The following is a 13,548-nucleotide window of genomic DNA, read 5'->3' as shown; positions in this document are numbered from 1 at the left end:
CCAAAGCGTCGCGTCCGGCCGCCCTCCGGGCCGGCCCCCTCCTCTACGGGCGGCAAGTTTCGGTTTCTCTGCGGGTTCCCGGTCCATCCCGGCCCCGCGGGACAGTGTTGACCCTGCTCTCAGGCCGCGCGCAGCAGGTGGGCTCGGCGGGCCCGAGCGCTTTCCCCAGGCCCCAGCGACGTTCCCAGGGGCCCAGCCTCGGGTTAGACTCCCCGCGGGGAAGTGCTGGACTCCGACTTTGAACCCAAGAGCACCCTACCCTGGGAGGGGGCGCGGCGGGGGCTGATAGCTGATGGGAACCGCCAGACCCGGGGGCCTCTGCCTCTACCCTGAACTGAATCCTGGGCTTTCACTAATTGCAACAATGAGAAAGTGATGTTGTGAGAAATGCCCGTTATCTTTTATTTCACAGTAACTTTTAGGAGACCAGGATCACTGCCCACATAACCAGGCCATCCAGGGGCAGGGTGCTCCTGACTTATCAGGGTTGTCTGACTCATCAGAGTTGTCTGTGGCCAGGGCCTGAAGGCCAAGTTGGCACCTCCCCAGTGATGGCCTTGACAGCTGATAGTGGGCCGTGGCCCTGGGAGAAGCCAGGGAGGGCTGAGAATGGGGGAGTGGAGGTGCGGGCCTCCACATGGTTTTCTTTGGTGGTGGTTGGGGGGATGTGGCTGGAAAAAGGGGGAAGGAAAAAAGTCAGGTAACTGAGAGGAAATGTTGGTACCTGCCATAACCCATAAGCCCCTGGTGCTGGGGACAAACAACAGGACACTTGAGTGAGGAATTCTGATCACTTCTGTGAGTTTTCTGGCCTGTGTGGAAGCAGAGTTTTGGACAGAGGGAATGCACCTTAGGAAAGAGGACTGGGCCCTGGGGAGTCATTGAGAATCTTTTAGTGAGAGAGTGCCCAGGCTACAGAGGTGGTTGTTTCACGGGGCGTTCGGAGGGGGAGAAGGGAGGTGGGGATCAGGACCCTGAGGGTAACCGCACACTTCGGGTGCTTTTGGTCCTGCTCTCCCCCTACCCAGCCCACCATCAGGGGAGAACAAGTTGGTGGTGTCAGATGAAGTGAGAAGGAGATGCAGGGGCCGCAGGGGGCCGGCAGACAGGGAGTCGCTGTCTGATGGGGCCCTTTGCTTGCCCTCCCAGATGGGGAAGGAGCCGACTGGGCCACTGCTCCAGCAGAATTCTTGGGTCTGATGCCAACAGAAAAGGGTGACAGGTGGATCTTTGTGCCCCAAGAACCAAGATACGTGTCTCCACTCTCACCATGGATGAACTCAGTGGTTTCTGGAGGCTGGAGATTCTCAGCCTGAGTCCTGACCTTGCACATGACCCTGACCGTGGTTTGCTGCCACCCCCATGGAGGGTGTTCAGAGGGCCAGATGGTCCGTAAGAAGAGTGTAGGCTTAGTAGATGGCAATTCCTGTTATTAGGAATCTTGACCACTGGCCCTGTTATTAAGAGTCCTGACTGCCATCTCCTGTAGCCCTGGGCTGCCCTGTGCAGGCTGGTTCCTATGGCAGGCTCTGACTCAGCCATTTGCTGCCAGCACTTCCGCAGTGAGCCAGTTAGAGTCTGAGTCCCTTGCCTGGAGCATACAGCAGGTACCCTCAGTCTCTGCCTGCTCCCCTACTACCCCAGTCCCCACTCACTTGGCTCAGCTGAACTGGCTCCCAGTCTTAGCTGGATGGGGACATTTTTAGACTCACTGAGTCTTGTCAGGAGGCTGGGAGGGGCAAGCCTGGCCCTGGTGGGGGCAGCAGAAAAGGAAGTGGGTGCTGCAGCCACATGGAAGGGGAGGTTGGGATGAGGAAGACTGGAGAACCTTGGGGGCGGTGATCAGACTAGGTTTCAATTGAGCAGGGAGAACTGGGCTGCTGCAATTTCACTTTCTCAGAAAATGAAACTGAAGCAAGGCTATGGTCACGTGACAGGTGGTGGGGTATAAAGCTGGCAGCCTCAAGACTCTAGCTTCCAGATCGGCAGAAGCATGCCAGCCCCAGGAATTCCTCTCCCTGGAAGTATGGAATGTCCTTCCTGCCGGCATGTTTCCAAAGAGGAAGCCCCAAAGTTCTGCAGCGAGTGTGGACAAAGGCTGCTTCCTGCAGCCCCTGAAGGAGTACCAGGTAAGGCCTTGATGGGGCTGGGAGCCTGGTGCAGATGGTGGGGAGGGCAGTTAGCTCAGTCCCTCTTCCATCCCTAGAAGTGGAGACCTTGACCAGCAGGCATCCCAGGCCAGCAGGTCTTCTGTGACTAGAGAACTGTTTCTAGAGGAAACACTTTCCTTACAAATACAGTTTTATCCAGTCCTTTGCTGAAAGCATCTGTCACTTTTTAAAGAATTTCGGTTTCATTTCTTGGAGAGAACTTGGAGTTTCCTTTCTCCTTAGGGAATGGGAAGTGTTGGGCTGAGCTGAGGGATCTTAAGTGGATTTCAGAGGATGCTGTATAAAGTGGCATCCCAGGCCCCTTGGTGGGGAAGGGGTCCCCACAGCTTGCACAGGCCCTTCCTGATGAAGGGTGGCTTATAGGTCCATGAAGGAGGAACCGTGTCAGGTAGGCCTCAGCTGCTGACTCTGGTGGCTCCTTGATTCTCTTGATGCCTGGGACATTGGATTGTCTCCCTGCTCCTTCTAGTACACACTAGACATGCTCTGACCGCGCGACCTTTGCACTGCCTGGTCCCTCTGCCTGGAACATACCTTTTCTTAGAGGGCCGCACAGCTTCCCCTATCCCTGCCTTCCAATCTTTGCTCAACTGTCTCCTCTTCTGGAGGCCCACTCTGACCACCCAGTTGCAAACTGTGTGTGCCCTGCCCCTTCACTTTTGCTTTGAACTGCACTTCCCCAGGCTATCTGCCCCAGTAGCACTTGGATGACACCATGGTGGGTCTTCAGAGACCTTTGTTCTCTTATTCACTGCTTTATCCCAAGTCTCCCGTATGTTGCCTGGAACACAGTAGGTGCTCAATAAATAATTGCTGAGTGAACTGAAGAAGGTGCAGTTTGAATCAGGGATGAGATAGATGCCACCCAGTTCTTTTAATTGGTTCCGCTTCAGCTGCATTTGTACAAAGTGCTCCTGTTACAGATGCACTCTTTGGCCTGTAAGAGGTATGGAGAGGTGGCCACTTTTTGTTGTACTTTTTGTTGTTGCTTTTCTTATTGATTTTTTCTTGTTGCTAATCCTATGGGAGGAGCTTGGTGGGCAGCCAGGTGTTCACTCTGATCATCAATTCCTGGTCCAGATGTTGAATCATGGTATGGCTGAAGTTTTGGTATCCAGTTGTAATTTCCCACCTTCCAGAGCTCCCCAACCCTGGTTACTAGAACATCTGCCTGACTAGGGGGTCTTGGGAGGAGTGGTCTTTGGGACTTCAGAGACTAAAACACAAATAAAACCAATACCAATCAGCTAACCTGTGATTTGCCCAATGCTATGCTAAATATTGAGGGAGGAGCTATCATCAATCCTCATTTTACAAATGCCAAGAGTGAAGCAAGGAGAGGTTAAGTAACTGTTCACAGTCAAGCAGCTAGCAACTGGTAAAGATTTTGAACTCAGGAGCCAGAGCCAGTTCCCTAGAAGGAAGCTGTGGTTGAGGTCTTGTTGGCCTTAGCATCGTCAGGGAAGTTTTCCTCTTCTTTCTTCTAGGTCCTTTTGGCTTGTCTAAGAATTAAATTGACATGAGATGTGTTAGGTAGTTAGAAGAGGGAAAAGGAGTCCAAAATGGTGGTGACTAAAAGACAAGGAAGAGAAAAGCCTGCGAAAATAGAACAGAGGAAGGTCAAAGGAAGGTCTGAGGACCGGAGTGAGGACTGCAGGTAGAACAGCACTTGTGACTAAGCCCAGTTTGCATAGTGCAGGCCCAGGGGAAAGAAAAAAACATAAAAAGAGGAGCCAAAGCGCTCATTCTCTCTCCCCCTCCCGCGTGCGTTATCTCTTCCCTCGCCGCCCCACCCCCGACCCCCCACCCACGTACACTCTTTCTCTCTCCCTCTCTCTCTCTCTCTCTCCCCCCCCCCGCATGTGCTGGGACACTCTTCTCTTTGTGTCTTTGGATCGATGTGCCCTCACGCCTCGAAGATGGATTTTCCTGCTGTCTTCTAAATAAAATAGAGCTGTAACACTGATTTGTTTAAGAGCTATAACATGGTCCGTTCGAGACCTGAAAACTATAACACGGTCTGTCCAAGACCCAAGAGCTGTGACACACCAAGGGGGCTTTAATGTCCGTCACTCCAAATCTTTGTTGTGACGGGACGAAAACCGAGGAGCATACACTCGCCTGACAGATGGATTAACAGGAGAAAATCAGGGCTTCATTTGAGTCTCAAGTCCTGTGCCTGGCGCCTCCTGAGACTCACCCCTTTGGGAGAGTCAACAGGAAAGCTCACTCCTCCTGGCCTCCCTTTAATTTTGTGCAAGGGGCTTTCACAGGTCTGCTAACAGCAACTGATGTGTTTTCCAACATAACAGGGGAAAAAAATCCTCGTCTGAGAACACCAGGTCATCTTCTAGGGTCTTGCATGTCCAGGCCGGTAGGGAGAGCAGACAAGACAGCCATCCACCTCAGCCCAGTAAGATGTCATTCTGGAGCCCCTACCCTTGGCAGGGCGCGGTCACTACCAAAGTGGACAGTCTATACCTCTGAGATGCTTGGCATCTCTGCCAGTTCCAGGGGCAAAGGCTTTGAGAGCTTTTGGGAGCTGGTCAGCTTCTAGGCTGCCTACTTATCCTCTGTGAGCACAGTGAGTGCTAAAGAGGGCTGTTGTCCTTAAGGCTGGGTCACTGGGAGTGGTCCCTCACCCATCGATGGGGGTGGGAGGGGAGGAGCTGGGCCCTGGTCACTCAGTGTGGGGCACACAGTAGGGCTGAGGACAGGGTGTTGAATGAGACAGCCAGTTTCCTTCTTCTGTTCCCCACCCACTTCCTGCCGGCTTCTCTGCTTCTCTTACCCAGCCAAGCCTCTACTTACAGGAATGGAAACTGAAACCAAACTGTTAGGAGACTTGGCTGCTGAGGGGATTGTCTCCACCTTTTAGCCATTTGTAGGTCTGCCAGGCCGGGAGCTCTGGGCATCCTGGACACTGGCTTCCCTCTGGTGCTGCGGGTGCAAGTTCCTCGCGAACTTGAGCAGGGCTTGGAGCCAGAAGAGGCTGCGGTGCAGCTTCCTGGAGGTACCCAGGATGACTGAATCTGAGGGGCAATGAGAGGCCACCCAAATAAGGACGGGAAAGTGAAACGTGAGCCAAAGAATGAATTCTGCAAACTAGCAAAATCACACAGGCAAAGTTTAGTTTAGAAGACAGAGATAAAAAGTCCTCAGCATAGACACTGAGAGGGGGTTTGGAGCAGTTTCATATCTTTACTAGTATTGATCTGTACATTTTTGGTTGGCTCGTGACTTTAATATACGTCCTTTCTGACCAATTAGTTTAAACATCGCAGTGTCCAGTTTGCCATTTTTATAGCTTTCTTGGATCCCCCAGTTTCTCAGTTTTTCCAGACATTTCAGCACCATCCCTCAACCCTTTCTCAAGACCCCAGACCATTATTTAGGGGCTAGATGTATGTTTAGGAGCTAACTGTCTACCTGGAGTTTTTCTCCTTGATAAACTGGACAGCAGTTAATGATTGTCTTGTCCTGGATTTGAAGGTTTTATGACCCTCCAGACCAGGGAGGCATTCCTCTGAATGCCTGGAAATTGGAACAAAGAGTGAGATGCTTACTTGAGGAGAGAAAAGTTGAAATTAAAAAAAAAAAAAGAAATTGAGGTCTCAAAGTCTTATACTGTCTAACAATTTCTGCCTCGAAAGGAGAGTGTGTGGAGAGTTCCAGGCCACCCTGGGTGTAGGTGGAGGGTGGCTGGCTTTGCCAAGGGTGATGTGCATCTGGTCTGCAGTGGAGGGCTTCCAATGTCATTAGGTCCAGCAGGGCAGAGGGTAGCCTTCCCCCACCCCAATTCCCCACTCTTCTGACAGTTCCCCAAGGTATCCAAGTGGGACTTCCTCTTTGAATGCTAAAAGATAATTTTTTGGAAGGGAGGTGGTTTCTGGGAAATGTATTTTTCCTTCTATTTTCTGCATTTCCAAGTTTTTCTTGTTGATGTTTTTATAATAGAAAACAATAAGATAAGCAGCCCGAGACCCCATAGGAGTCCAGGAAGGATTGAAAGCCACTGGGGAAGCTCCAGAGGCAGCTGCCATGGGAGAGGTTAGCCCCTGGGGTTCGAGTTTGACTGTGGAGGGCTCACAGGTTAGAGAAAGAGCCACCTGCTTGCCACCACTGGTAGGTCCAAAGATGGGGCCACACTTGGTTTCTGCGGCTGCCTGCACTGGCCGTCGAATCTGTGCCGCAAGGGAGCAAAACATTTCCCTCTTCCCTCCTAAATTCTTTGGCTGTTCAACAATTAAATTGATAAGAGACAGATTCACATTTTATATGTATAGGAGCCCCATAAAAATTTGAGACCCGAAAGGCAACCAGGTAATTAGAGCTTCTATAACATCCTGACTTAAGGAGCCTGCTAGGATCTGGGGCTACAAAGAGAGCTTTTCGCAGGGAGGCAGAGGAGATTTGTGGAAAATAGAGGTTGCTCTATTATGTAGATAAGTTTCTTGGTTAAAAGCTGTCTATAGTAATGGCTCTCTTCCTCTTATAGACCCCCTTTCTGATGTAAATTTAAAACATTGAAGGGGAGTTCAATAGCTTTTCTTAAATCTGCTGGGTTTTCATTGCCTTCAGCAGGAAATAACCCTGGGTGCTAAAGTAGCTTGTTTTGAGGTGGGAAATTCTGCTCCCCTTCATGCCTACCGCACCTGACCTGGCGGCTGTCAGGTGGTGGGAGGAGTGGGTGGACTGGGAGAACTGCATTGTTCTATGTAGTGATTTTAATTTTTTTTAAAATTGTGATAAAGTATTTAAAAACAAGTGATGGGAGAGATGATCACAAACTGAGATATGGAGAAGTCATTGCGGCTTATACATGATTCAACCTGAACTCTGTGTGAACTGGAACAGCCTGACTCATGGCCTGTCAAACATGCCTCACACATGTGCTTTAGCCGTTAGCAACAATGCTTTGAAGATAGGGATGGACGCGTCCTATGCTGTGGTGTCCATGCCAACAACCTCCCCCCAAACCTGAGATTCCCTTTCCAGACACCAGTGTCATGCTGACTGGCAGTGTACGTGATAACCCGCTTCATGGATGTACCCCTCTCATGTCTAGTGTATGTTCTTTGTTCTGACAAGGTGCAAAACTGAAGACCAGGCTTCAGCGGAGCAGTTCCTCAGAACTATTGAGAGGCTGCCACCTGGGCTGTACTCCTCCGTTTTGCTTGAATAAAACTCTTCGAGAGGGCTTCCCTGGGGGCTCAGTGGTAAAGGATCCACCTGCCATTGCAGGAGACGGGTTCGATCCCTGGGTTGGGCAGAGAAGGTCCCCTGGGGAAGGAAATGGCAACTCACTCCAGTATCCTTGCCTGGGAGGCTACAGTCCATGGGGTCACAGAAGAGTTGCACACAACTTAGTGACTGAACAACAATTCCTTATTATAGATTGATTATTGATCATTTGCATTGATGCACAAGCGTTACCAATTTAAACATATTTTAACTGGACAATTGAGAAATATTGACAGTAGTATTTCCTGTCATGTCAATAAAGATGCCACAGTCACCAGCAGTTGCAGCCACTGTGAAGGTGAGCTGGTGAGCCCTGAGGGAGCCCAGGAAGGAAAGAATGCCCGCTACTTAGCAGCCATCAGACTGTACCCACTCCTTGCAGTGAGCCCTGAGGAACTCTGGATGTCAAAGCAAGATACTGGCCCCAGAGAGCTGAATCAATCAAACGAATGATTTCAGTGAGCCCAGACATTTGCATCTTCCCATACATAGAAAAGTGCTAAATTTCTTAACTTGGGCCACTTGATTTTCTTTAATTAACAATAATCTTTTGATGTTCAGGCTCCCTGCCCTTTGTTGCAAAGCTTCTGTGTCACCTGGCTCCTCCTCTTGCCTCCTTGGAGCAGTTCTCATGGGGTAACTTGAGATCCTGTCTCGGGGACTTGAAGTCCTAAGAATTCCCACTGAATAAAACACATAACTGTCAATATTTAGGTTATGAGTACTTTTTTTTTAGATTATCTATTTATTTGGCTGTGTCAGGCTTAGTAGTTGTGATGTGGGCCTAGCTGCTCCAAGGCATGTGGGATCTTCCTTCCCCAGCCAGGAACAGAACAATGTAATCCCCTGCATTGCAAGGTGGATTCTTAACCACTGGACCACCAGGGAACTCCCGAGGTTTTAAATATTTTTTTTTCAGTTGACACAGTTCAGTGGCATTAGGCACATTCACATTGTTGTGCAACCCAGTCATCACCATCCATCTCCAGAGCTTCTTCCTGTTTTCACACAGAAACTCTGTCCCCATTAGACTCTAATCTCCCTCCCCCAACCCCAACCCCTGGCATCTGCCATCTTACTTTCTGTCCCTGTGACTTTGACTGCTCTAGGGAACCTCATATGAAAGCTTGAGGTACGTGGAATTTTCTTTAGCCTTCACGACAAGGCAGCTGCAGGGAGGGGTGGGGATTGCTGTGGGAGGGCGGGGGAAGCAGACCCAGAGCTGCTGCTGCTGGGGTTCATTTGGGAGCCCAGAAGTGGGATCTGTGCAGCTGACTGTTTTAGGTTGAACTAATTCTGTAGCAGTGATTTCAGGCTGCCTATGAGGTCCCTGCCCTCCTCCCCCATTCATGGGTTAATCAGCCATTAACCAGATTTGGGGATCTGTCTGAAGGGGAGCTTAGACTCCCTTAGCACTTTCTGGATACCTATGTGTCTGTTCCCATCTGTTTGCAGGGATGCTTCAGGGTAGGTCATGCTGTCTAATGTGCATGCACCTGGTGAGCCCATACTTCAGGAGGCAGGGACAGGAATTTTCTCTGATTCAGCTGCAATCCTGGGGGAAAGACTGGCCGTGGCACTGTCCCCAGGGCCTATCCTGGCCTCTGAGCCTGGATTCAAATCCTGTTCCCCACCTTGCCAGCTGGGGACCTGAGAAGGTCACAGGGTGACTGTGAGTACCTGATGGGTTAACATGCGGAGTGCTCAATAGAGATTCTTAAGTTTTGCTCTTACTGAATCCGGCTAGTTTCCTTTTTGTATTGATAAATGTAGAAGTAATACATGCTGGTATGAATAACCCATATGTTACGACGGAAGGATATAAAAAATGGTAAACCCCCTCAGCTTACCCTCAGCCCAGACCCTTCACACCCTTATGAACACAACACTTAACATTTGGTGTGTCACCTTCCAGATGCTTCCTCCATGTGGTCGAAACGTAGTGCACCCTGCTTCCATCGTGTGGCACTGCGCCATGGCCTCTAGCTGAGACTGGCCTCACCTCTGCCACGCAGCAGCTGGTCTTATCTGGACTCCTGTTCTGCCATAAATGCACATGGCTGGGCCGGATGCTGGCAAGGGATTTGCCCCTGGTGCCAGTGTGTCTTAAGGACAAGCTCCAAGGAGCCACCGTGTACATTTATAATGGAAGCCTTCAAATCGACAAGGCTTCCCCCAGCCTCTCTCCTCTGCAGCCTCTTCGAGGTTTCATCTCCAGCCACACCAGAGTGTATAGCTTTGGGCCAGTCAGATTGGTAGGAAGGGGTACCTCTTGGGTTCTATTGCTACTTCCTTGATTGGTAGGGAAAGTAAGTGTCTTCTCAAAGGTTAAGAGCTCACTTATAATTCCTTTTCTTTGAACTGCCTGTTTTCTTTGGGGAATTCTCTTTTTTAAAAGTTACTCTTACTGATTTTCAGTCACTGGGGCTGTTTGTATTGGAGATGACCAGACACCCAGCTCCCTGCTTCCTCAGCAGGATGTGTGCACTGGGCCTCACACACTCATTTCCAGACTGAGGGAGTCAGATCTCTGCACAGCTCTGCATCTTTCTCAGGTCCCGGCAGCCCTGCTTTGTCCTCAGGCTGTTGCCTTCATGGAGGCAAACTAGTTGATTCCAAGCATAGGGTCTGTTTGTCTGACCAGAAGGAAGGAGTTGATGGGTCAGAAACCCCAGTAACCAGCCCTGGACCCCTGCTGTACTTCTGCCAATCACTGGAACTGGAGAAATGCCAGGTTCTGATTGAATCAGTCTAATGGGGGCCCCACCCCCTGCAGTGGAGGCTGGTGGAAGAGAGAGGAGGTCAGCATGCCCATAGTTTATCAAAGGACAGTGGCCCCGGGCTGTCGTGTGTTACAAATATCCTCCCAGTTTTCTTTAGTTCTTTGGTCTTAAGTTTCATTTGTAGATGAACCTTAGATGTTTGTAGATGTTTAATATATTTGTCCCGTTCAGTTAAGTCGCTCAGTCATGTCCAACTCTTTGCGACCCCATGGACTGCAGCACACCAGGCTTCCCATCACCAACTCCAAAGCTTGCTCAGGCTCATGTGCATCGAGTCAGTGATGCCATTCAACCATCTTATCCTCTGTCGTCCCCTTCTCCTCCTGTCTTCAATCTTTCCCAGCATCAGGGTCTTTTCAAATGAGTCAGTTAGCCTCAGGTAGCCAAAGTACTGGAGTTCCAGCTTCAGCATCAGTGCTTCCAATGAATATTTAGGACTGACTTGCTTTAGGATTGACTGGTTTGATCTCCTTGCAGTCCAAGGGACTCTCAAGAGTCTTCTCTAACACCACAGTTTAAAAGTATCAGTTCTTCAGCATTCAGCCTTCTCTATAGTCCAACTCTCACATCCATACATAACTACTAGAAAAACCATAGCTTTGACTAGGCGGACCTCTATTGGCAAAGTAATATGCTCTGCTTCTTAATATGCTGTCTCAGTTGGTCGTAGTTTTTCTTCCAAGGAGCAAGTGTCTTTTAATTTCATGGCTGCACTCACCATCTGCAGAGATTTTGGAGCCCCCCAAAATAAAGTCTCTCACTGTTTCCATTGTTTCCCCATCTATTTGCCATGAAGTGATGGGACCGGATGCCATGATTTTAGTTTTCTGAATGTTGAGTTTTAAGCTAACTTTTTCACTTTTTTAAGCTAACTTTCACTTTCTCAAGAAGCTCTTTAGTTCTTCTTCACTTTCTGTCATAAGGGTCGTGTCATCTGCATATCTTAGGTCATTGATATTTCTCCCAGCAATCTTGTTTCCAGCTTGTGCTTCATCCAGCCTGGCATTTCGCATGATATACACTCTTGCCCACCCGACAGCAGAAATTGTACCAGGCTTGACTCACTGTAGCCAAGACAGCACCTTGAGTGGGGAGAGGACTAATCTTGAACAGCACTCATGGGAGGAGTCCAAGTTTTCCCTTGGACATTCATTTGTTTTTCTGAGATGTGACCCATGTGCATCCGCCTTTGTAGGTTCTCAGAGCAACCTCAAGGAGACATCGGCCCCAGAGGGAGAAATGGAGTGTGGACAGGAGCTGAGGGAGGAAAGCAGCTCCTCCTTGTCCCTGGGCTCAGGTGATTGGCAAGAAGACCCAGATGAGCCCCATTCGAATGCCTCGTGGCAAACCAAGCGAGTGAGTGTCTGGCCCCTGGGGAATTGGGTCTGGGAGGTGTGGTTCTGCCCATCTCCTAGCTTTGCAAGGACGCTGTTTCCTGCTGTGGTTTCATCAGTGGCTGAGCAAGTGTCCCCACAGTGTCCTCTCCAGGACAGCTTCACTTCACTGCTGCCCAGCCTGTTGGCCCCTGCATGCTGGGCTGTGGCAGAGCGGCCCCTTCTGTGCCTGATTCACGCAGGGTCTCTGCATCCCCCTCCCTTTTTCTCCCACCATACCCAGCATGTCGTGTCTCCCAGATCCTGTGGCGGGGCTGCATCTGGGTGTCTGAGCTTCTGCCATGTGGGTGTCTGTCTTTGCTCTGGGCATTTTGCATGGACTAGACAAGTTCCTAAGGTGCCTCCAGGCTCTGGGGAAACGGAGGTGCTCTGGAAATGCCACCATTCCTCGATGGGGAAGCTGAACCGTCTTGTCTCTCTATAAGTGTCAGACCCCAAGAAAGTGTCTCCTGAGTGAGTGACCAGGCAGGAGCCCAGGTGAGGCTTGCAGAGAGTTGCCTGACAGATTCAGGACAGATTCATCCTTCTGGATGAGCGAGAGCTCCCCACGCCAAAGTCCAGCCTGTCCAGACCTAAGCAGCTGGGTCTGTTCCCAGGTTTCTTGGAGGACTGAGGGGGATGTTTTCTCTGCCTGGTTGGGGCTGGTTTCCTATGTGGTCCTTTGTTTTGTTCCTTGTGGTTGGCTGGTGAGAGAGGTGCTGCAGCTGGCAGTATTGTGGCCCCTTGTGAGTGTGTGTGCATGCCTATGTGAGTATGTGCACACGTTCGAGTGTATGTGTGCACATAGTATGTATGTGGTATATGCATGTGTGAGTTGTGATGTGTGTGAGTGTTTCATTCTCCTTGGACACTAATCCTGTCCAGAGCAGGATGGCCAGCTTTGGGTCTGGGCCACGTGGGACACTGAAATTTGGGGTAAACTTTTTTTTTGTAGTTCCTTTTCCAAATTTATTTTTTATTTATTAAAATTTTTTTACTGGAGTATAATTGCTTTGCAAAGTTGTATTAGTTTCTGTTGTACAATGAAAGGAGTCACCTATATGTATACAAATATCCCCTCCTACCCACCCCCATCCCACCCATCTAGGTCCTCATGGAGCACCAAGCTGAGCATCCTGTTCTCTACTGCAGGTTCCCACTAGCTCTCTGTGTTACACATGGGTAGTGTATTTATTGTCAAATCGAGTCTCCCAATCCATCCCACCCTCCCCTTCCCTTTACCTGTGTCCATATGTCCATTCTTTACATGTGTGTCTGTATACCTGCCCTGGAACTAGGTTCATCTGTACCATTTTCCTAGATTCTACATAACATGCAGTAATATAACAATATTTATTTTTCTCTTTCTGGCTTACTTTCCTCAGTATAACAGACTGTAGGTCCATTCACACCTGTATAAATGACCCAGTTTTGTTCCGTTTTATGTCTGAGTAATATTCCATCGTATATCTATACCACATCTTCCTTATCCATTCATCTGTCAGTGGACACTTAGGTTGTTTCCATATCCTAGCTATTGTAAATACTTTTAAAGTGAGTATCAAGGAATACACACCATTAGGAAGTATGTGTTTGACACTGTGATTGAAAACAGTATTGAGCCCAGCAGGATTAGAGCTTTTTTAAACCTTGATTGAGTAAGTTTAAGGTTCTCTTGGAAGAAAAATTGGGCAAGAATAACCAAGAAAATTGTTGAAAAGAAATGCCTAAAGTGGGACTTGCTGTATTAGATGAACAAAAACATGTTTCAAAGCCAGTCATTAAAACAATGAATCTTGGGAGGAGTCAATGTACCAGAAATACAACCCAGAAACAGACCCTAATGTGTATAATGACAGTTGGAAAAAATATACATAAATATTTATCTGACCCACGCATGGGAAAGATTTTCTAGTAATTAAAGCAAAGGGGAAAAATACAAAAAAAAAGATTGGTATATTTGGCTATAGAAAAAAT

The 13,548-nt window shown here is 49.1% G+C and overlaps 1 protein-coding gene across 4 annotated transcripts in view; it reads left to right on the top strand.

Moving 5' to 3' along the window:
- Positions 1–13,548, top strand: part of RNF213 (ring finger protein 213) — a 122,416-nt gene that overhangs the window by 602 nt on the left and 108,266 nt on the right. For all 4 annotated transcript variants that reach the window (XM_069541971.1, XM_069541970.1, XM_069541972.1 and 1 more), the window contains exons 2-3: positions 1,938–2,129; positions 11,394–11,554. In XM_069541971.1, the coding sequence (XP_069398072.1) occupies positions 1,994–2,129; positions 11,394–11,554 (297 nt within the window). In that variant the 5' untranslated portion in view covers positions 1,938–1,993. The remainder of the gene's footprint in view (positions 1–1,937; positions 2,130–11,393; positions 11,555–13,548) is intronic.

The sequence above is a fragment of the Ovis canadensis genome, chromosome 11 (assembly GCF_042477335.2).
Source record: "Ovis canadensis isolate MfBH-ARS-UI-01 breed Bighorn chromosome 11, ARS-UI_OviCan_v2, whole genome shotgun sequence".
NCBI lineage: Eukaryota > Metazoa > Chordata > Mammalia > Artiodactyla > Bovidae > Ovis > Ovis canadensis.
The sequence above is the reverse complement of the archived record's forward strand: the minus strand, read 5'-3'. Positions and strand labels throughout refer to the sequence as shown.